Here is a 24,480-nt window from a genome sequence, read left to right on the forward strand (position 1 = left end):
AAAGCACAATAACCCTTTAGTGTTTCACTGGATCAATTCACCACTTTGTATTTTCCCTACTTGTTGTAAAATCATACTGCATGTCCTCTTGGTTATATTGCTGGCACCATTTGCAATTATATTATCTTGGAGTTTGCTTAATGACAGATTATGCAAAACTCTTTCTCTGGTTTCTGGTTGTCCACGAATGCATTTTCTTCTTAGCTCATAAACAGCTCCGACATCATCTTCCATGCAATAGGTAAGGGGGAGCAATTGTCACTAAATCACTGCCCATTGCAAGCCAGTGACCTGTGTATCGCCATAATACCCTATTTGTTGACTCCTGGAAGCCTATTAACTGCTAATGATGCTGGGAGATGAAAGGGAGTGGCGCAGTTTTTTGGCATGATGTCTGTCAGCTTTTTCCTTTTCATATGGATGTAGTTAAGTGGGCCTCTTTGGAATGTAATTGGGGGATGAAGGGTTGGGAGAAGGACTGCCTTGAGCTATCCCAGAGGAACACCAGCAAGGCGTGACTCCAACATCCCAGGCACATTATTTATTTGACCAAGAGAATGTGGTTTTGTGAGTGAACATCAAAGTTTGTCTAACACGCCATAATTTACAGCAGTGACATCTAAACCGGATAAAGGCCAAGAGGTTGCTGACGAGCTGCTTTTTTGTGAAGTATTGTTCCCCTCACAGGTATTCCAAAATGGCTAATCATTTTTTTATTGAAACATAATGTAGAACCTTTCCCTCAACATTAAAGCAAATTACCTTAGGGTGTGTAAAGATAAAGTGCACTAAAGATACAGCAGTGTCCACCATTCAGTAAGAGGACATGGGTGTTTTCTGTCCATCTAACATATGATCTGCCAATCTCAGCTATGCAGCTTCATGAGTGTTAGTGCATGGTCCACTGCTGTGGGGATGGGAGTGAAAGATGTATGTGTTGTGAAGGTTGTGCCAAGAGAAAAGGAATGCAAGCAATTCCATTATTTATTTTTAAAATGTAGTTTGACTTCCCATAAAGATGACTGGTAAAGGCAAAATGTATCTTAGCTGTCATTCATTCTGTGGTGGAACTTTAGGCTAACATTTGCTACCTCGGCTTACACATGAAAAATGGTTTGTTTGGGTGAGATAGCAGGCAACACCTACACCTGAGAACCAGTATCTTAATGGAAACCAACAAAGGGCATTCCCACATTGTTCTCAGCCCATTTGTAGCTTTGAAACAGCTGTCTTCCTTCAACATCTCTCCTCCATTGTCCAGCTGAGTGAGACCACACTTGCCAGATTCTAGTCCTATCTATCTAATTATACCCAGAGTATAATGTACAATGGTTTCTGTTCCTGCTCCTGCTTCAGTAGTACTGGAAACCCCAATGCTTCATTTGTTTCCCCCTCCTTATTTCTCATTTACTCGGTGCCCCTCAGTGATGCACAATGTTAGATTTCACATGTACACTAACAGCATCTTACCATCATGGGTCTTGACATCTCCACTACATTTGATCTATCGTAGTGCTCACCTGATATTCAATATCAGGTAAACAGAAATTTCCTCCTAATTAAGAATTGTAAGGATTGAAGCCACTTCATACTTTATTCCCAACTAAAATCTCTATTTCCAGGTCACAGACTCCACACCCTCCCTAGTCACTGTCTGAAGCTGAAATAAGCTGTTCACAACCTTTGCACGTTATTTGACCCTGAGCTGAGAACCTGACCCAGTATCCTCTCAATAACCAAAATCACGTCTTTCCACTTCAGTAGCATCTTTCATCTCAGCTCCTGCCTCAGCCCATCTGCTGCTGAAATCCTGACCCATGCCTTTTTTGAGACCTCACTCAGCCGTCCAATGCTCTCCTGGTTGCCTTCCAAATTTCACCTTCCATAAGATTAAAGTCATTCAAAACTACATTGCCTGTATTGTAACTAGACTCTGTGTTCATTGACCTAGATTGAGCAAAATTCTCATTTTGTGTTCAGCTTTGCCCTAAGCTGCCTAAGCCCTAAGCTCAGGAAATCCCTTCCTCAAACTCTGCTTCTGTACTCCTCTCCCTTTAGGATGCATCTTGTAGGTTTTATTAGACTATGTATTATGCTGGCTTTCAGGTGGAGGACTTCCTCTCAATTACGGCTCAGCTAACACAAAGGCTTGTGGAGACAAGTACTCTGGTAAACTACTTTTTTTTGATCTTCCAAGCTTGGTCAACGTACAAGGGAGAGAGATTTGGGGCAGCTGCAAATCTACTCTGGAATTACATCATCCTCAGTACTCCAAAAATATAATTTTCAAAAGTCATTTGTCTACGCCTTGCTCACCCCAGCCAGCCATGAGCCAATCATTATTAATATAGGTTATTTACCTTGGCCAATAACATTTACCCTGTGACAGCATGGGACTACATGCTCACTTCATGGACTTTGAAAGTTTTTCTCACAGTCACCTGACACTTTCCAGACCTCCTTGTCTGGTGCAGAGTATATCCTATTCATTAGAACTATCTGGGACCCCTGGTGTGTCCTTGGTTAGTGAATATCCATTAATTAGGATTGTCTAGAGACATTGATAAGAGTTTTTCTTCCCTTCGCTTAGTAACTCATTGTTCCAACGAATGTGGTTCTTTTTACTTAACTACTTCCCATCATGCCTTACAGCATTATATCATTAGCCAAGGTATATGCTTTTAATGGAGAGTATGTTTTCAAAAATACGACTAAATTCTCTAACAGTGGTTATAGGTGCCCTTATGCAAATAATATTTTTCGGTCACTTTGTAACTTCTCTGATTCTATTCACTCTGATTTAATCTAACTTGATCTGTTAGTCTTTTAATCCCAAGTTATTCTAAATTCCTTCTTCCACTTCTAATCAATTTTTTTGTTCAGCCTTTGGGATACCGATTCTAATGTTTGTCAAATTTTATCTGATAATACTCATGAAACATTTTGTTACGTTAACTTATGTTGTATTAATGCAAGGTGCTGCTGTTGAAAAAGGGGAACTCTAGGAATATTAAACATAAATTATAGGGATGATGCCATTCTCAGTGCACAAGCCATTGTATTCTAGTATTGCTTGACTTTTCTTGTCACTTAGTGACTTCCTTTGGAGTATGTTTGTTCAGCTAAAATCATCTTTTGTAACCATTTCACCTGAAAGGCTATGATGACAATTTTCTCAACCTCCAATTATTGCAATTCAGAAATAATTGAAAAAGTCAAGTTGGAGTCAACAAGCTGCTTGCAACCTCCCCAGATTATGTCAATCATGCATTGGCCTTACAAACATCCCAACTCAAGTATATACATTATTGACAGAATGAAAAATGGAGAACTTCCAAATATGCTTTCATTGTTGATGAAGGTATTGCACTTGATCTACAAGGGAGACAAGAGTTAATGGGGGGCCTGCAGCAAACATAAGAACATAAGAAATAGGAGCAGGAGTAGGCCAACTAGCCCTTCGAGCCTGCCCCGCCATTCAATAAGATCATGGCTGATCTGTCGTGGCTCAGTTCCACATTCCCGCCCTCTCCCCATAACCCTTAATCCCCTCTCTTATCAAAAACCCATCAACCCGCTTCTTAAAAATATTTAGCGAGGCAGCCTCCACCACTTCAACTGGCAGAGAATTCCAGAGATTCACCACCCTTTGAGTGAAGAAGTTCCTCCTCAACTCCGTTCTAAACCGCCCCCCCTTTATCTTGAGGCTGTGCCCCCTAGTCCTACTATCCTTTCTGAGCGGGAAGAGTCTCTCCACCTCTATCCTTTCCATCCCATTCATCATCTTATACGTCTCAATGAGATCTCCCCTCATTCTTCTAAACTCTAACGAGTACAAGCCTAATTTATTCAGCCTCTCCTCATAGCTCAACCCCCTCAACTCCGGCATCAGCCTAGTAAACCTCCTCTGCACTCCCTCCAAGGCCAAAAGTGACATTAAGGCCACAATCAGATCAGCTATGATATTATTGAATGGTGAAAAAGGTTCAAAGCGTTGAAAGGCCTTCTTCTACTCTTATTTCCGATTATCTTACAATGTGATGCATATGGGCTTACATTGAGCATTTTAATAACTGCCACAAAACAAGTTTTTCAAGAAAGTTAGAGCCCACAGAATAAAGGGGACAGTGGCAGCATGGATACAAAGTTGGCTGAGTGACAGGAGTCACGGTAAATGTTTGTTTTATGAACTAGAAAATAGTTTACAGTGGGATTCTCCAGAGGTTGGCACTTGGATTGCTGCTTTTCTAGATCTATATTAATGACCTCTACTTGAATGAACAGGGCACAATTTCAAAATTTACAGATGGCACAAAATTTAGGAGGATAATGAGCATGGGATGGACAGACATGACAGACAAAATTTAATACAAAATATTAAGCAGTGATACATTTTGATAGAGCAAAGAGTGGCAATATAAAATAAAGGGTTCAATGCTAAAGATGCGTAGGAAGAGAGAACCTGAGTGCATATGATCACTGAGGGTGGCAAGGTAGATTGTGAAAGTGGATATAAAGGACTACCGGATTATGGGATTTATAAGTAAACACATGCAGCACAAAGATAAGGGAATGATCATGAATCTTTTTAAAACTCTGGTTTGGCCTCAGCTGGAGTATTGTGTTTATTCTTTGGCACCACACTTTAGCAAGAATGTGAAGACTTTAGAAAGATGCAAAAACGTATAGGCATATGGTGTGAAAAGAAAAGTGGCAACATAGATGAAAAGTCGCCAGTAGACATGAAAACCAGAATTTTAATGCCCCACCCCACAACTGTCTTTGTGGGTTCTGATGGGGTGGGGGGGGCGGGGGGGGAAGAAGTTTCTTGGATGGGATTCTATCTGGGATCCTGCCTGTCTGGGATCCTGTCCTTCCCAGCCTGATCATGATTTTACTCTCTGGCAGGCAAGGCCTCTGGTAGGAATCCAACCCTTGCCTTGGGCCCTGTCACCTCAGGACATCCTTCCCTGCCTGACCTATCTCCCAAAACTCTGATCTCCCTCCACCACCATCCCCGACCCAGCAAATGCAGATCAGCTTCACTGCAGCCTCCAGCAGGTTTACTGATCAGCTGTGGCTGACACCAACAGAAGGTCCTCTCCCTCTCTCCCCCTCCCTCCCCCACGCCCTATCACCGTTGAAACAACTGGCAGGATTATGGGAGAATTTGTCCCAGTATCTTGCACTGCATTCATGTGAAGATGGGGAAGTGAAGTGCAACGATTACGAAAGGAAACAGATCAGAACTTTTAACTTATAAATTGCATTCTGATGCACCATGCAAGGCACCATGTTGAGAAGTCCTCTAAAGCCACCTCTTCAGGAATCTTCATGTTCAAACCTTTTTAAATTCCAAGTGACAGCAGAATAATGTTTGACAGCATTTTACACAGCCACACCACCTTATTAATGTAGTGGAAGCACCCCTATTAGGCCTCTATAGTTCTGTCAACACTTGTAAAAACATTGCCTCATTGTCATGTTCCTCAGCTGCTGTTCTTTCAGCTTGTAGATAGATCATGATGATCAAGAGCAGCAGGACAACAAGGGATCCAGTTACTACAGAATCTTCCTTGAAGAAATCATTTGAAGTAGAATTTTAAAATTATCAATGTTTTTGATACAAAAAGGGAAAAACTATTTCCTCGGGTTGAGGAGCTGATTATGAGGGATCATCAATTTAAAATTGTGCCTGAAGAGTAAAGAAAATGGTTAGGAAAATAAAGTACTTTGAGAATTATTAAGAGTCTGGAATGTTTTGCCACAGTTGATGCACATACTATTATGTCTTTTAGGCGGAAATAATGATTTGAAGCCAAGAAAATTACAAGACAATGTAGAGAAGGAAAGGTGGTAATATCAGTTTTGAATTGCATTTCCATTGAGCGAACAGTGGCACAACAGGCCTGTCTGAAAGTCCTACTGCCCTATTCAGATCCCACCCCTCTTCAGTGTTGTTAACAATAATTTTGATGCAACATTTCTGAGATTCTTCATTAGTTTCTGGCACATTCATGCAAAACAGAACTGATTTACAATCAGGAATGGAATTGGCTGATTTCTGTAATGTGAATAGTTCAAATCTGTAATCCCAGTGCAACCTTACATAACCACTACAAAAAGCCATTTCTTTTTCAACTCTAATTGTTGATGTCTGGTATGTGAAGCCCAATTTTACTACCATGTCAAGCTGCAGTAGCTGCATTCATAAGTACTGATGTGAAAATGTATGTAGCATGCCAAAAACAGAAGATCATAGCAGCTATGTGAAGACAAGATAACAGGTTATATTTTTCGGTCAACTTTCTGAACCTCAGTTCCCCAGTACAGACTGTTTGACTGTTAGCACTTTTTATCAAGTCTGACTGACCATGATTTTGCATTTCAAAAACAGTGCTTACTTCATCTCATTTATGTAACAATAATGATCAGGAGCTGGTGTCTGGCCTTAGGAAGATTAAGATCAGTCAAAACACAGGACACTTTAAACCTCAAACCAAATCTTGCACTCAATTTGAGAACAAGATCTGCAACCGCTCGGGAGTTGCCCCCTAATCGACGTGGCCACCATTTGTTCCTTTTCTGACTGAGTTGATCTTTTTCTGTGCATGTAGCTTGCGGTTTACAACTAACACTATAACCACTAAACACGTGGTTTGATAAACAGCGCACATCTTTTAAATTGGAAATTGGTCATATTTTACTTGAATCCTCTACCCAGATGTTGGGTTCCATGAAGTTCACCAACCTTGAAAATAGCATGAGCACCAGACCTCACTTCTCTTTATGATCACTGTCTGAGTGCTGTTATGTTGTACCGTTAATGAACTGAAACATTGAGTAAGGCTTTGAGAGTCCGCTGAAGTTGTTTTAGCTAACCTACTTAGACAATAATGCACTGGAGGATGGTTAACCAATGAAACTTGAGAAAACTGACAAATCAACTTCAAACCCCAAGACAAGATGTGAAAACCCATTTCCAACTTCCCCTTGTTTTCCTTCACTGTTTTATCCTCTCCCAAGTCCCCTTTTCTCTGCCAACCCTGAACCTTTATTACTTTGTCCATTGGCCCTCACACTTTCCAAACTAATAACATGAGACCAACCTCCTGTTTCCTTGGTCAAAAGAACTGAAGGGGCCAGCTAGGTGCTTTATGCAGTATTTTCTATATTGTTTTTATTTATTAAATCACAATGTTCATTCCCTCAGCAAGGTGGACCAGACACTCTCACCCCCATAGTGTATCGATTGCAGTTTGACTCTCTTCCCCAGCACTGAATCAGTCCTAACACAATACGTAAGAAGCCTCTCAACACCAGGTTAAAGTCCAACAGGTTTATTTGGTAGCACAAGCTTTCGGAATGTCATTCCTCCTTCAGGTGAGTGACGAGTTGTGCTCACGGACGGCGTATATAGGCACAAACTCAATTTATAAGATTATGGTTGGAATGCAAGTCTTTGCAGGTAATCAAGTCTTAAAGGGGCTGGGGAAAGGGTCATCAATCTTCATCAATCATCACCGGAAGAACAAGCAGAATCCCCACTAAATTAAGAAGCTCATTTTCAGTTCTATAATATACAGCTGTTAGCTATTGTGGAACAGTCAGCTTACTTATCTTTTTAATTTAAAAACGTTGGCCAGTGTGGAACAGACTTATATTGAGTAAAGCAGATCCAACCTCGATTTTTGTTGTTATAACATCCACCAGGTGGTGTTTACCTGCTTTTGCCAAAAGCAGCTGCTGAAGGGAATAGTAAACATACCATCCCCAGATACAGACAGACAAAGCCAGACTTTGTTAACCAAGTTAACCAAGATATGTTTTAGGTTAACCTTGAAGCAGTGCTGTTGGCAAACACAGAAAAGGAACAGCAGTCTCCAAACTCTTCAAGCTGCTGGCTTGCAAGAATATAACTGTGGTCACCAATTAATATCCCAAAAGTTAGCTGCTGTCCACTAGTTTCCTGATATATTAGAAGGAATCTTACCAAAAAATGGCAGACTGTTGTTTCCGGTGACAAAACCGGTATGTTTCTCCAGAAAAACACGCCGGTTTTCTCTCCAGATCTTACAACATACTGCCAAAAAATTCAATTGGGTTTGTTTTAGGCTGTTATGTAAGGGGGGTGGGGGGAGGGGGGGGGTGGGGGGGGGGTGGAGCCTCAACACACTGGCATAACCCGGCTGTAATGAGATCGAGGTGCTACCTTGGAAGAGCGCCCTGATCATAATAGAAATAAAAAAATTCCCCCTTCTCCAGGTCTCAGAGCCCCCACCTCCCCCAAGTCATCTGCCCCTTTTCCCCCAACCAGGCCCCTCTCCCCTGGGAGCTGTATTCACCTTTACCCCCAGGGAGATCCCCACAACAGATTCACATCCAGGTGAACGAGATGTAAATAGTGCCAGCATGATGCCATACAGTGCTGAATATCTGGTGAGGGGTTCTGGAGAGATTGCTCATTAATGACAAGCTTAATCTATTAAAATGAGTTTCCTGGGGTCCCGTAGTGAAGGGTCTGGAAGTTTGGAATTCAGAAATATGCCGGCGCAAATCGCACTCTCTGGATTTTTAATGCACCACAGACAGAGAGCCCAGCCTCAAAATGCTCCCCCCCCCAACCCCCGAGTCCAGTTCTGACACAATCTGACATAGAACATAGAACACTACAGCACAAACAGGCCCTTCGGCCCACGAGTTGCACCGATCACATCAACACTTACCAATCCATAGACTTATCTATAACCCCCAATCCCACTAAATCCCATATACTCATCCAGAAGTCTTTTAAAAGACCCCAGCGAGTTCGCCTCCACCACCACTGACGGCAGCCGATTCCATTCACTCACCACCCTCTGAGTGAAAAACTTACCCCTAACATCACTTCTGTACTTGCCTTCCCGCACCTTAAATCTGTGTCCTCTCGTAGCGACCATTTCAACCCGGGGAAATAGCCTCTGAGAATCCACCCTATCTATTCCTCTCAACATTTTATAAACCTCTATCAGGTCGCCTCTCAACCTTCGTCTCTCCAGGGAAAAGAGTCCCAGCTCCCTCAACCTATCTTCATAAGGCATGCCTCCCAATCCAGGCAACATCCTTGTAAATCTCCTCTGTACCCTTTCAATAGCTTCTACGTCCTTCCTATAGTGAGGCGACCAGAACTGTGCACAGTACTCCAAGTGAGGCCTGACAAGGGTCTTATGACCTGACATCCTACTGGAGAAATAACTTATAAACATTTTTATTAGTAAGTGTTAATAACTGGACAATGCCCCAGAACCATACATTGCCCATGCAACATGCACCTGATTGACATCTGTGATTGATAAGTGTGAAATTTGCATATTGCTGAATGCCCAATTGAGGGCATAATTACAAAGAGCGAGCCATGGATACGAATTCACACCATTATATAATATTGATGATGTCTATCTGTCCCTAAAGCAATAAAACTCCACAAGAGACCAAATCTAGGGCCTATATATAAGATTTCATGCTCTGTGCAGTCAGGAGACTTGAATAGATATTGTAATAGAAAGTATAGAATCCAGTCTAGTTCTGCCAAGTAAATATTCTGCCAACAAAAACGATACGAATACAAAGGGGATGGTGAACTTGAGTGGTTTTTCAAACAAGCTTTTAAACATGGCTGTTCATTTTTATTCAGAAGGGGTCAACCTATGATTCAGAGAGAGACAAAGAAAGAAACAGATAGACACTGCCCTATTGGTAATATTTATAATTCAAAAACAATTCACTATTTATCTAAGATTTGTTTATCCAGCTGCATTGGGTGAGTGAAACTAATTATTTGCTGTGCAGTAGAGAATCCTAGAAATTTTATGATGTAATATTTTTAGTACATTGAGCTGATAAAGTTAATTTTGTTGTGTTCCGTTGTTATCCTAAAAAAAAACACAAAATAATGATTTCTGAGGTAATGTCTGGAAATGTTTATGATTGACATCACTATAGCAATTCAGAAAGTACATTGGCTACTGGTGCATCCACCAAGGTACACTTTCCAAATGATGCAGAAACTGCTGATTCAGTTTTGCTGGTTAAAACCTCATTTTACCAAAGTAGTCTTGTGCTTATTTGCTGTTCTGAGAGATAGAAGATGGAGTTGATGTGTGGCCTGGATTTTCTGGGGCCCGGACAAGTTGAGAGGCCTTTAGAATAGCGGGTGGGATCTGATTCCGTGATTCCCACCCTTGTTGGCTCCTTTATAGCTTGGGCATTTCAGACATCCCCCTCTGCAATTTTGATGGAACTGGGCTCATTCTGTTAGAAGGCATGGTTCGTGCCTTTCAAAGGTAACCACTGAGGAGCCTTAGTCCCAAGTCGGAGCCAAAAAGAAGCTATTCAGCATTCCCTTTAAAATATATTGGCCCTTTTACATTCTCATAAAGCTGCCATTCAAACATAACTCTTTATTGTATCAATGGCAAAAAGCTTTCATCCACTTAACACTTTTTAATTTTGTGTAAGTAAACACACAGGCATTCAAAAAACTCTTCAAAGAACAAATAACTTGTTACAAGGCCAGCATTTGTTACCCATCCCTAATTGCCCTTGATAAACCTTGAGCTGCTGCCTTGAACCATGTCATGTAAGTACACCCACAGTGCTGGTTAGCTGCTGGTTGGTTTCTTGCTATGATTTTCAACCACTGCTTTTTACTGTTGTTTCAAGTTGCAAAAGTCTACAGGGAGTCATGTAGCAAGCGCGTAAGGACTTTTTGTTGACCGTGAAGCTTCTGCACAAATTAATTACTCCCACACATGAGTGCATTAGTAGGCATTCTTCTTCGAATATGGCACTGATACTGAACAAGGCTGCAGAGAACAGGAGAAGCTGGTGGAAAAGGGAGAAGTGAGGAGGGATCTCAGCAGAAGGCCATTTCTGCCTGAAGGTATTGACAGAGAAATTGTCTGACCTGAATCTCAATAAGGAATATGCGTAAGATGTCTGTGCTTCATTGAGGTTGTGTTCTTGCAGACAGCCAGCATTGACATGACAGGTCACATGGCCTCCTTGTGTGCTGTAACTATCCTATGACATCCTGTTTTAAATCTGCCACCTATTGCAGTTCATGGCGGGACAAGAAACAAATTACCAGTGACTGTGAAGGTGACTGTGATGCTGAACCTTTATCCAGTTAGACTGGAGCTGGAGACATTTGCAGCCCTCTGCCATAAGGGAGATCACTAAGATCAATAACATATCCAATAAGAACTAACTAAATTTCATCTTTTTAAATATCATAATGAGATGGGCAACCTCATACTGATTTACAATTTCAAACTGAACCCTGGCCGACTGGGTATCCCAAATCTCAGGAAACTCAGTAGCTAGAAGAAACTTCATTATGAAGTATGGTGTTTATCTATCCACCTAGCTATAGTAACAGTGTCAGTCATTTATTTTCCAGGAACCAATCAAAAATAATTTGATTTTCTCTGGGTAGTGTATTTTTTCCAAAAATATATTTTATTCATAAATCTGTGAGAACATTACAAACATCCCAAAATGACCATCACACAAAAGCAATAATATTCAGGCTCTTTACATACATCAAGTAACATTCTGAGATGCTTCAGTACAGTAAGGGAAACTTTTCAGACATTTTACAATGATCTTAGAATGTTGCAGTTACTTTAAAGGTTGTCTATATAGGAAAGTCTCTGGGTAGTGCTGTGGTAAATCTCTTCCATTGGATTTGGGTGTTGCTGGTGAAGTCAACAGCCCATGAGAAGGTGATGTTATTTCTCACTGTGAGTTACTGCATGACAGAGCTGTTTGATATTAATTTAAATGTACACTTATGGGAAGGATGATTCAGTTGGTGGTGTTTCCTAGCCCATCACCAAAAGGATTGTCAGGAAATGCATCTTAGTTTATCACAGCAGTCCCACAGCCATTTAACACAACTGACTGGAGACAAGGCTTCTGTCCCTCACCTGAGTGGAGGTCCCATTTCAGGGGGCTAGCAGCCAATCCATTTGGTCAGCAGCTCTATAGTCCCTGTAATGCCAGTGGTAACAATGGGTCTACATACTGTCCCCAGATTGTAAATCTCGGAGTCCTGGAACAGATATGTTCTGGGCTGGTGAGAGGGGTGAAGGCGTCTAAAATGAAGAGGGAATGTGAGGCCAGGGGCTGAAGAGAATGGGAGGATGCAGAGAAGAGTGAAGTAGAGTTCTTGATGGAGAAGACAGTGGGAGAGGTGCGCCCCATGTGGAACAGACTCTGGGGGAGGGCTGCACCTGATTGGAAATGGGAGGCAGACCATCCCCTTTGCCACTTCCCACCTAAGAGCTGAGCAGGATGCTGCTGGGCTTCACCTTGCCTCTAAATCCCTCTCATCAATCTCAAGGGGCAACATGGTAGCACAATGGTTAGCACTGCTGCTTCACAGCCGCAGGGACCCAGGTTTGATTCCCACCTTGGGTCAGTACCTGTGTGGAGTTTGTACGCTCTCCCCATGTCTGCGTGGGTTTCCTTCTGGTGCTCCAGTTTCCTCCCACAGTTTGAAATACATGCTGGTTAGGTGCATTGACCCAAACAGGCGCTGGACTGTGGCAACTAGAGGAATTTGATAGTAACTTCATTGCAGTGTTAATGTAAGCCTTACTTGTGATTAATAAATAAACTTTAAAATGGAAGCAATGCTACTTTGTTTTGGATTTAGTGAATACTTTTTTAGATATTTGGGCGATTAATGTGACAAGCATCAGTGTAATCCCATCAGCCCTGTCTCTTGTTATTGAAGGAAATACGAGCCCTCCTAACACATACTGAGCACAAATACTGTCATTCACAGAGTGCTAGCTGTTGAAGTTATTAGTTCAACAATGTGAGAGACAACCCAATTAGTATACACTTAAAGAATGTCAAGATTTGCCTAAATGCCCAGCTCGAGCATGGGTTCAGTAACTCACCCCACCCAGCATGTGTTGTAAAGGTTGTATACATTAATGTGAAAGCAGTATTCTCACAGTGCAGGCTTGGTAATTCTTTCCAGCTACTTTCATACTATTATTATTTTAGTTCTTTATTAGATGCAGGTTTAGCAACTCCTCCCAGTCAACAACTGGATTTGGGTGTTGGCTGGCTAGGTCAGCATTGATATTAATCAGCGATATTAAAGGACTGTATATTTATGCTGATACTCATCCAGCTTTTTTATACCTTTTAAGCTCAAACTCCTTTTGGAAAAGTTTCCCATAATAATATATTAGATATTCATAATTTTTAAAAATGGCCTTCCTTTGCCCTCCTCCAATCACATAAAGCCTCAAAATTAAGCCTTGCCACACTTCTGTAAACTTGTCTGCCACCACTCCAAACCAAATAGCCTGTTACTCCACCTTCAGCTCTTTGTGTATCTTCCTCTCCCTTCAACACGTTGTCAGTCATACTTCGTGCTGCAAGGGGACAGCCTCCTATATTCCCTTACTCGCTCCCCCCCCATCCCTATCCACTAATATCCTCAATAAAACTCATCCCCATGACTCTTGCTAATAGCTTTTCCTTTGGCTTAGTTGTCTTTTCCCTGTGAAATACCTGAGGGTGCCTTTCTATATATATGCATGTTGTTAGTGTTAATTCCTGCTTTCTACTTGTTGAGTGGTGTGAACCTATTTCTCCAGTTGCTTTTTGATGCCTAAAAGAAATCATTAGATATTTCAAGAGTTGGAAGCTCAAGTAAGCTTTTAAACTCAAATGTAATAAATCAACAATCAACTCGGAGACCTGACTCAAGCCATTGGGATTTTGCAGTAACATTTGATGTGCACGTTATTTTCATTGTTCATATGTTGCTTCCTATTCACCAATAAAGTTGTTGTCTAGACAATGAGCCAGTCAGAGACAGCTGATGCTTACAAACCACTGCATTTTTTGTACACTGAACTATTAGAAACATTTTTGAAATTCCACACCTTTCAGCTCACATTCACCTGGAAAATGACATCAGTTATGAAGCACTAACATCATCAGAGGTCATGATTGATATGACTCTGAGACATGCCGTGTTGACAGACTGTGGCTGCTAGCTGACTTTGCAAGTATGTCATTAGAAGAGGTCACAATTTGATGCATAGCAAAAACAGAATTAGTTTTCAAATGAGATTTTCTTCCTTGCAACTTAGATAAAAGGGCTGTTCTACCTTGAAGAGGGTCATCTTGTCAACATTAATACTTTTAAGTTAAAGAAAAGCATTGCTAACTTTAACATTTTGTATTATTTTTGATCATTTGTTTAAACAAAAGTATTCAATGAACTGTGATTGTGTTATTGGAGGAAAGTGTGTAGAGGTTACTTAAAGTACCATGAAGGATTTTATTTGCTATCAGTAGAGTTTACCTGAATGGTACTGGATATTTCTGATTACTTCTGTTAAATGTGGTGCTTGTTAATTCTCCTCCACACTGCCATGGTTAACAGCAATTCCTAGCCCTTAACAGTAAAAATATATACTGCTGAAATAAATTTATGAAAAAGTATCCTGGTGACAGAGATTCTTCCCTTAAAATTGAGTGAGTAAGTATTTGTAATTGTATTTTGTTGTGTGTGTGTGTTGCAAAGCAGGGGCTCTTTGTTTTCTTTTAAAGTATTTTCTTTTCCATCCCTTGGTTGGTTTTCCTCATGTCAGACATTGGGTAGAATTCTCCTAAGGCCCCATCAGGAGATTTGATGGCGGGAATGGGGGAAGAATGTGGCAGGCAGCCAGTTTCAAACTGGCGTGAATTTACAGCGGGATCTTGCATTGGTGCCCACAAGGTGTGTTGGAAAACCCACCAGAGGACAGCTTGAACCTCATTTGCATCCAGTTAATGGATGCAGATGATCCACAACTCCTCCCCATGCCAAATTCTCCATGATGCCAGCAGGAAAATATGCCAGCGTGAAACCGGTTAGTGCAATGTGGTGTGCAGATGTCAGCACTCACCTGATGAATGCTTGGAGCTGTCTCCAGTGTTCAGGATGGGGGCCACCCACAATTCTGGACCTTGAAACACCTCAGCAATGTGTCAGTGGTGCATCTTCAGATGGGTCTTCCAGATTCCGTGCCCTGGAGGGGGTCCATCTTCCTACCTCAACATTCCTGGAGATCCAGCTTCATTCTCCGGAGATCCATCTCCTGGTCTCAGAGTGCCGCTAGAAAACTATTTTCATTTTCTGGTGGTCTACCTTCTTCCTTCAATGGCGAGTCAGTGATATTGGACACCTTTTCGATATGGCCCCAGAACATGACAGTGGACAACATGCCATCCAGGCCTGCCCATAACTGAATATGGTATAAAATACCTGGGTGCATAATAAATGAGCTCAGGTCCAGAAGATATGGTATGTATTCCCATCAGCTGCCGTTGTGGGAAACACTCCACTTTTCACTTCCTGCCATGGCACCAAGTCTAAAAATGGGAAAATTCTACCCTCCATCTCTGGCTGTTGACAAGAGTTGACAAGAAATCTTGTTCTTAAGTTCTCTAACAATACTTCTCTGAAACTGGTTGTTAGCTGATGTCTGAGAGTGAACCATGATCATTCTTCTTTTAATTCCTCTCCCCCCCTTCTTTTGAAAAACATCTGATCACAAGTCACTGCAACCTTGGGATAGCAAATTGAGTTTGGGAACTCATCGTAGGTCAATCAGCTTGCTCCCACTCAGCCATGGCACACTAGGGCCATGATGCTCAAACAATTACTTAAATAGTCTCAAAAGCTGGGATATAAGGAGAGTGAATATTTCCAACTGAACAGAAGAACTTAACTTCCAGACACAGCAAGTCATTACTTTTTAAAGTACAAGGATCAGTGGTAACATTTAACTTTGTTTCATCGCAACAGAAAATGTACCATCTCTTTATACATCTCTCTGCACTGTGGACACTATCAAGCTCACTCTTCTTCTTTTATATTTGTAATATGCATCATTCTACAGCTTCACTTACTTAAGTGTCAAGGAAAATGAAACAAATTTCACACTTAGCTCTTTACTCAAAGAAAGGAATCAATCCTCTTTCTTACCCTATTGTTGCATGCATGCCCCAGCCCTTCCACCTTCCCACATCCTGTCTTGCAAAGTCCACACAAAAGCAATAAAGGTCATCATCTTTCTGAATAAAAGGCATTCCCGCTCCTGATCTGTAAGCAGCCTGCAGGAAGCCTATCACATTACATCATCTGGTTAGGAAGGACCACTCGGAAGATTTCTCTGGCCAGCTGGCATAAAGCTGGATGAGTATTATCAATTCTGAATGCTGACTGCTATAGTTAAACACAAGCCAACTGAGCTGGCCAATCAGGATTGAAACTTCATGTTTCAGCACTGCATTATAGAATGGGAGGATGTCAATTTAAATTTGTTATTCATTACATTGCAAGGCTCTTTGAAGGGAGAAATTGAGGATGAACTCAAGTGACAGTAAAATTTAGCAATGGACAATGTAGTGGCAGTCACTTTGGTACATCATAAGACAGTATGGCATCCTGGGTGTACTGTTTTATACTGTGACTCCAACTGCTGTGTCAGGATCAGCACATACACAACTGAGTCCTGAACGTTATTACAGGAGTATGGCAAGGCTGCATACTCTTTCCATTCCTCTACCTCTTGTTATTGATTTCATCATGTGAAGGAAATGGTGGGAGCAGACTTTGGTATCTTTTGCAGCACCACCAATTCATGGACATGGATTTCACAGATGACATTTCATTCAGCTGGCTGAAGAATTATATGCTCAAAGGCATGACAACCACTCTTGAAAATAGGAGTACCAAGGTTGAACTAAGCAGCAGCCCAAGAAGACCAGGACAATGACAACTAGACAGCAACAAGGGCCTCCCATCACCATCGGTTAGCAAACATCAACAATTTCCTGCTTAGGAAGCATAATTTCCTGTGACATCTACACAAGAATCAGTCTTCCAATAGGTCCAAAAGGTCTGGGAATCCAGTACCCTCAACACAGCCATGAGGCTGTATGTCCATAGAAATAGAAATACAATCACAACCTATGTCAAAACATGCAATAGAACAGCAAAAGATTCACATTTAAGTTGGGTGTCTTTCACCAGCGCTACCTACATATGATCCTGGCATCACTAAAAAATAAGTTTTTAAGAGGACTGGTCAGAGGTGCTTATGGGATAACATTTTGCCTTCAGGACATATGACCCACCAGATTGGTAGTAGAATGGACACTATCACATGGAAGAAAAAGACCTGGCGGAGTACACTTAAGGAGCACTTACAGGAGTGGAACATCACCTGGGCTGGAGTGAAAGAGATTGCGATGGACCAGGGCTAGTGGTGGAGTCTTGCTGCCCATTGTCCAACATGAAAGTCTGAGTCAGTGGAATTACCTTCATTGAGATATGCGAGCTGATCACGTGCCTATCACCTTCGAAGGTTTGTACCTGTTACTAACAGAGGGGAGAAGGGAAGAGTGGGAACATAATTTAATTGCTATTTTTAAAGTAGTATGATAATCATAACATGACAAACCAGATGTTTAATAAACTCATCTCTGTTTCTACTCTGTGGACCTGTCATTCAAGCAGGTCAGCCACTGAGCCATCAGAACTGAGCTACATCGTTACATTTAACAAACTTTAGCTATGTAATTGAACAAGGCACAAAAACGGACATGGGGATCACTATCTGTTCTTTTAAGTGGTTGTGGGGTGCAGCCAGTGCTGTGCGCACAATTGAGTAGCTGCGTGCATGAGGAGGGGCTGCAAAATTATAATTACATTATTTAAAACCAACAAGCCTTCTTAAAGAGGGAGGCACACTGTGTTTGGAGCAGGTATAGGAAGTTACTCCAGTAGTGATTTTAATATGGGGAACACTCCATTATAAAATGACATGGCAGACTGAGGCTCCAAGATTTTGCATCGTATTCAAAACCCTTATTGCAGAGAATGGTGATGAGGAGGGCCAGAAGATTAACTGGAAGAACTTTGTAAAGACAGTGGGACCAGCTAGCCCTGACAGTCAATATCATGAGTCCTTGCATGCCTGCCGTCCATATGCATATGTGTTGCTGAACAAAATCATGATGCATGTCGTCAGAGGATAGACTTTGTTGCTCAGTAGCCACTCTTTACTTGATGATAGAAGCTCAAGCAGATGCAATGAACTGACGGAGAATTAATCATAAATGCTTCCAGGTTATCAGGAATTGATCTATATGATTCGCTACATATGACCACTTGCCAACTAGAATTTGATTTCCCTGTGACTACATGGAGTCTCTTTCAGCTGAGGTGAGACATGGTGCTTGCAAAGTAGCAAACAGTCAATGGCATCCTGCACATGGAGATGCCTGCAATTATCACAAAGCCAGGAGCTGTTGTCTGTTGTCTGACAAGATCAAATGTATTCATCTCCATTGGAATACAGAGCTGTCAAGAGCTCCATCATGCAACAATGGATAACAAACTACAAGATAGAATGATTAAATCCTGACAGCACAGAAGGAGGCCATTTGCCCATCAAATCTGCACTGAATCTCTAACACAGATCTTACCCAGGCCCAGCCCCCTCACCCCATTCTCTTAGCCCCATGCATTTACCCCATTAATCCCCCTAATCGACACTGCAATTTAGCATGACCAAACTACTAATCTGCTGATCTTTGGGCAATGGGAGGAAACCACAGCACCCAGAGGAAACCCTTGCAGAAATGGGGAGAACACACAAACTACACAGGCAGTCACCCAAGGCTGGAATCAAAGCCAGGTCACTGGCGATGTGAGGCAGCAGTACTTAACAATGTGTGGTACCTATGGTAGCATACTGGTTAGCATTTAAGATATTAAGAATTTGTTCCTGGGAAGAACCACTAATGTTCATTGCATCTTCAAAGAGGCTGCAATTCTGGTTCATCCTGGAGATTCAGGGAGGAGAATTGCCTCCTGAAAAGTCTGGATTCATGTGGTCTCCTGCTGAGTAGCACTTCTCCCCTTCCTGTTCATCTGCCAGTAGCTTGTCCTGCTTTGTATCTTGGCTGCTCATTCTCCATGCTGTGGTTCATAGGGAAAACAAACTCCATTTTTATTTACTCAAGAAGTGTGGGCGTCTCTGACTAGGCCAACATTTATTACTAATCTTTAATTGCCTTCAAGAAGGCAATTGTAAGCTGCCTTCTTGAATCACTGTAGTCCATGTGATGTAGATACATACAAATTGAAGTTAGGGATAGAGTTCCAGAATCTTGACCCAGCAACAGTGAAGAAACGATATATTTCCAATCAGGATGGTAAGCAGCTTTGAGGAGAACTTGCAGGTGGTGATGTTTCTATGTATCTGCTGTCCTTCTAGATGGCAGTAGTCATGGGTTTGGAAGGTGCTATCTGGGGAACTTAGATGAGTTCCTGCAGTGCATCTTGTAGATGGTACTCACTACTGCCACTGTGTGTTGGTGATGGAGGAGTTGAATGCTTGTGCAATGGGTACCAATCAAGTGGGCTGTTTTGCACCCACATCTGGGAGTAAGTAGTTTGTGCAAGTTCCTTGAAGTTAGGACAACTCGCTCAGGGCATGCCCCACCACTCCCTGTAAGTTTTAGAAACTTACACAATTTTAGAAACAATCACTTTACAGTTGCAGCAGCAGACAGTAGAATTAATCAGCGATTAAACTGAAGACAGTTGATTATCCCTTTAAATAACATTGGTGATGTCTGAGTGAGAACCAAATCCTTCCTTAACAATGTGCCACACTAGCCTTGTACTTTCAACTTTAAATAACAATACAAATCACAAAATACTTCTACTAACCAAACACTGAAAATCGATAAGTAACTAACCTGAAATTAGTTGAGAATTTCTTTAAACATCAAAATACTTGCATCAAATCAGTATAATACACAGACATCACAATCTGCTTATTTTGCTCACCAGGGATGCTTCCTGCACACATAGTAACACCTTACAAAATTGGCATCCGGTGTTGCTCGCACGAGCCACAGATGCCACTTTGGAGTCAAAATGATACTTGCAACATTAAGTAACAAGTACAGAGGAGCCAAATTTTATAGCTTCACTCTTTGTCTATCTCTGTTTTTCTCTCTGTTTATTTTCCTGCTCCCTCAGTAAAAGTGGGATTACACTGGGGTATGATCAAGAGCTCCAGCTAAAATCCTCCACTCCTCTCTTGTGCTCCTTAATGTCATTCATAATATTCACATTGGCTGAAATAGAGTTGTTTACAGAGGCCAGCAGCTGTTAGTGTACCAGTGCTTTTGCTGTTTTCATGTCAACCAATGAAGGCATAATTATCTCAAAAGCTTTGTTCTATTTCCAGGGAGTGTCATAAAGTATTCATGTGGAATTTGTTTGTGCTTGCGTGGAATTGTATAAAGGAAGAGCCTCCTCTAATTACTCCTTTTATTCTTCATATATAACTTGCCCTTGTTTACAAATAGCAACCATCTCGATTGCAGTGACATCATCAGTGAGATAAAATCAAATTGTGACGTACATAGAAGATACAGCATCAATCCTGGTAAAAATATTTATCCAACACATGGAACTATCTCAAAATGAATGTCTAAACTTTGTAGGACATCCAGCCAAAGTTCATCAAGCAACCCAGTTCTTTCAGACAACCATTCAACTGCTTTTCAAATATTTTTAGTTTCATTTGTCTTCAGAATCAGATTGTTACAAACATTTATCTCTTCTGAATTGAAAAAAAACTTTCTATTGTCTGGTTTAATTTACTTTCACTAATGTGTATTCAAGTTTTGTAGTGCTACAAACCTGACTTACTTCAAAGTAATAGCCTGGGTTTATTTATCTGTTCCACTCAGTACTTAGACACCTGAATGAGTTTTCTCCTTAAACTTTTCTCTGAGCTTGATCCTCTAATCGTTAACCATATCTCATCGCTGTCGTATTTGGCATCATTCTTGTTTTATTTTCTCTATATCCTTTCCAATGCGTATATGTCCTTTTCCTAGCCCAGTGACCTACATTCAACACAGTTTTCCAGATGTGGACCAAACAGTACATAATAAAGCCTTAGAGTAATCTCTTTATGCTTGTATCTTAAAACCAAGTTCCTTGTCGTTTTTGAAGAAAAGTGGAGAAGTTGCCCTGTGTTCTAGTCAAAATTTGTTCCTCAATCAATTCCACTGAAAACTGAATACTCTATCATTAGTCATCTTGCTGTGTGCAAATTGGTTACCAAAACAACAATGTCTACCTTTCAAAAATGCTTTGCTGGCTTTGGAATATCTTGAGTTGTGAAAGGTGCTATATAAAATTTAGAATCTTTTTCTCGTTTGATACAGAGCAGTTTGGTGATGATGGTGGTGGGAACAGTTAGGTTTTTCACAATTAGGAATGATCAGAAATGAAACTCTCGCATTAAAGGTAACAAGCCAAAGAGTGCAGAAGGTGGGGGAAGCCTACTGTTTCAAATCATTGCACCTTCATTGTTCTAAAATGATTGTGATTTTATCGTGCTGCCCTGATTTTGTTGCTTTTGTTTGATAGGAGGCACTGTGACTGCTGCCATGTGATTTAGATCCTTTCATAACTCTTTGTGATGTTGGGTGTCAGTAACTCATTATTTTGTGTTCATTTTTACATTTCTGTACATGGCTGCATTGCAAATTTTCACCCCTCTCCCGCCCATGCTTCTCTTAAACATCAGCTTTGTGGTGGCGGCTTCCAAGTTTTGCTTGTTCTAATGGTGATGGCCATATTTTCTGTGGCAACATATCCCTATTTCCACTGGCTTATATCTACCTTTTCTCTCCAGCAGACCATCCAGTCACTATTAGAACTGAACCAGAATCGCAGTAAACTGAAGCTGTACATAGGACACCTCACGGCTCTGTGTCAGGACCGTGACTCCCAGATTCTTCAAGGATTGACACCACCCCCAGCATATGGAACTGATAATGACAGGGCAACGTGGGAGGAAGAGTTGCAAAAGATGAGCTCAGAACAGGTAAAAGAAAAATGTAATAATTGCTCAAGTATGCTTTGGCATTACAGACAGTCCATTGATGTTTGCTACTTTCCCACTTTACATCCATTCCCTCCTCAGCTATCAACTACCTTTCCACAGTTGTCAAAATAGTGTAATGATTAAAAGCCTTTTGAATTGATATACCTGTAAATTCACAATATAATGCTTATTTATTTCTGCTGCATAAAAGGTTTATTGGAAAGTCATGGTTTGAAGCAATCATTTTAAAATGATTCCAAAGTCAGGAGTTTGTTACTCATGTTGTGATTTTATGCTGCAGTGGGGACCCAATAAACTATAAAAAGCCCCAGGGTGCTTCCCTGATTCCTAATATAAGTGTCAACACGCTCAGCTAGTCTAGTATCACAACAGTTACCATAATATGCTACCCATTAATTTCCCAAACTCCCAGGATTTTGAAAGGAGACAAACTGAAATCTTTCCCTTCAAAGGATGGGCAGGAGAGGGAGAGAGAACAGAAGACGATAGTGCAACTGAGGTGCTTGGCTGTATTCTGCCATGGTTGATAATACAGTATAATAAATAGAATCATAGAATCCCTACAGAGCAGAAGTAAGCCATTAAGCCCATCAAGCCTGCGCCAACAACAATCCCATCTAGTCCCTTTCCCTGTAACCCCACATTTTACCCTGCTAGTCCCCCTGACATTAAGGGGCAATTTAGCATGGCCAATCCACATATTTGGAGTGTGGGAGAAAATTGGAGCACTCTGAGGAACCCATGCAGACACGGGGAAAATGTGCAAACTCCACATACAGAGTGACCTGAGGTCGGAATTGAACCCAGGTCCCTATTGCTGTGAGGCAGTAATGCTAGCCACTGGACCACCGTGACACCCAGATATGTTATGCCAAAGATCCTTAAAGAAAACTGGAATGATCTTGTTGATTTCAACACATTTGTTCATGCCTTTCTTGAAGTTAATTTATACTTGTTATAGAAAAATGGGTGGAATCACAGGATGAAAATATGGAATGTAATTGTCAGCTACAGAGTTCTATATATTAAAAACAGAATCTCATTGATCGTTGCTGATGTGTAATAAGAGGAAGAGGGAATACTCCAGGAGAGTATTCATATTGATGCTTCACATTTAATTCAACAAATTATCTGAGGGAACAAGTATTGTTTTTTGAAAACATTAAAGTCTTGCCAAAGAGAGATCTTTTTGCAATATTTGTACGAAAACAATGAGGTTTACTGCAGTGATAAAGGGTTCAATATATTTGCAAGCAAACGTTAAGCTTTCTTAATGTTTCTAAGATACCCAACAATGTATTTGTTAGTTAGCTGTTATTATTTCAAGCTTTAATTTGCATTTTGAAAGAGGTTATCACTTTTCATTTATCTGGTGAGGTTCAAAGGATCCCTCCTGTTTGGAAAATCAAGAGGGCAATCAGTATGGTTTTACATTCATCAATAAGTTGAGACAGTTGAGCACAAAACCAGTATTTTAGTAACACTTAATTCTTATTTTATATTCTGTTAACAGCTACATCTTCTATTTACTAGCACCTTTGAAGTGACAGAATGTCCCAAAATGTTTCACAGGATCATTATAAAACATGTATTATAAAAACCTGTTAATGCAGTGTGAGCATCAGCTTAGGTAGAAGCTAAACATCAAAGCATTGACACAAGAGACTGGTATCACAAGTTGTTTAGCACTCTTCAATCACCTTTGGTCTTCAGCATTGTATTTGGTCAAAATTAATTTTCTCCATCCGCAGAGGATAACACAATATTTTTCTGCTTCAAAAGTATAAATGCAACCAGTATATTGTGACCCATCGAGCAGTTTTTGTAACTCTGTAGTTGTAACACTTGCTCACCACTTCATCAATTGTGGGTTGGCTGATCAATTTGTGAAGATGTTTATCACATTTTGTCACTGGTCTCAATGTCCCCTTTGTACTTTTACAATGGATTTAAGCTATTGAAAGTTTATTTATTTGTGTCACAAGTAAACTTACATTTAACACTTCAATAAAGTTCCTGTGAAAATTCCCTAGTTGCCACACTCCGGCACCTGTTCGGGTACACTGAGGGAGAATTTAGATTGGCCAGTTCACCTAAGCAGCATGTCTTTCAGAATGTGGGAGGAAACAGGATCACCAGGAGAAAACCCATGCAGACGCGAGAAGAATGTACAGACTCTGGATAAACAGTGACCCATGCCAGGAATTGAACCCGGGTCCCTGGGATTTGCAAACTTTAAACCTTTTATCATTGACCTTTAAGTTGTCAACATGCATCTGCATTGATGATTGAAAGCTTCATATTCATTGTCTTTATGAATTAAATCCAAAAAGAACCTTTTTTTATTTTCTAGGTACAGTTGTACCGAACAGCACCTTGAATAAAAGAGTCACTCCATATCATTATAGTACTGTCTTCCGAAAGCCACATTTATCCATATAAACTAGGTTTCTGCTGCACTTCTGTTGAAATT

At 40.9% G+C, this 24,480-nt stretch overlaps 1 protein-coding gene across 4 annotated transcripts in view; it reads left to right on the top strand.

Annotated features, from left to right (window-relative positions):
* Window positions 1-24,480, top strand: part of LOC145344087 (ELKS/Rab6-interacting/CAST family member 1-like) — a 789,164-nt gene that overhangs the window by 715,109 nt on the left and 49,575 nt on the right. For 2 of the 4 annotated variants that reach the window (XM_080190908.1, XM_080190910.1), the window contains one exon: window positions 21,795-21,986. In XM_080190908.1, the coding sequence (XP_080047034.1) occupies window positions 21,795-21,986 (192 nt within the window). The remainder of the gene's footprint in view (window positions 1-21,794; window positions 21,987-24,480) is intronic. The other 2 variants (XM_080190909.1, XM_080190911.1) reach the window with 1 other exon arrangement.

This window comes from Carcharhinus amblyrhynchos, chromosome 6 (assembly GCF_965287045.1).
Source record: "Carcharhinus amblyrhynchos chromosome 6, sCarAmb.v2.hapA, whole genome shotgun sequence".
Taxonomy (NCBI): domain Eukaryota; kingdom Metazoa; phylum Chordata; class Chondrichthyes; order Carcharhiniformes; family Carcharhinidae; genus Carcharhinus; species Carcharhinus amblyrhynchos.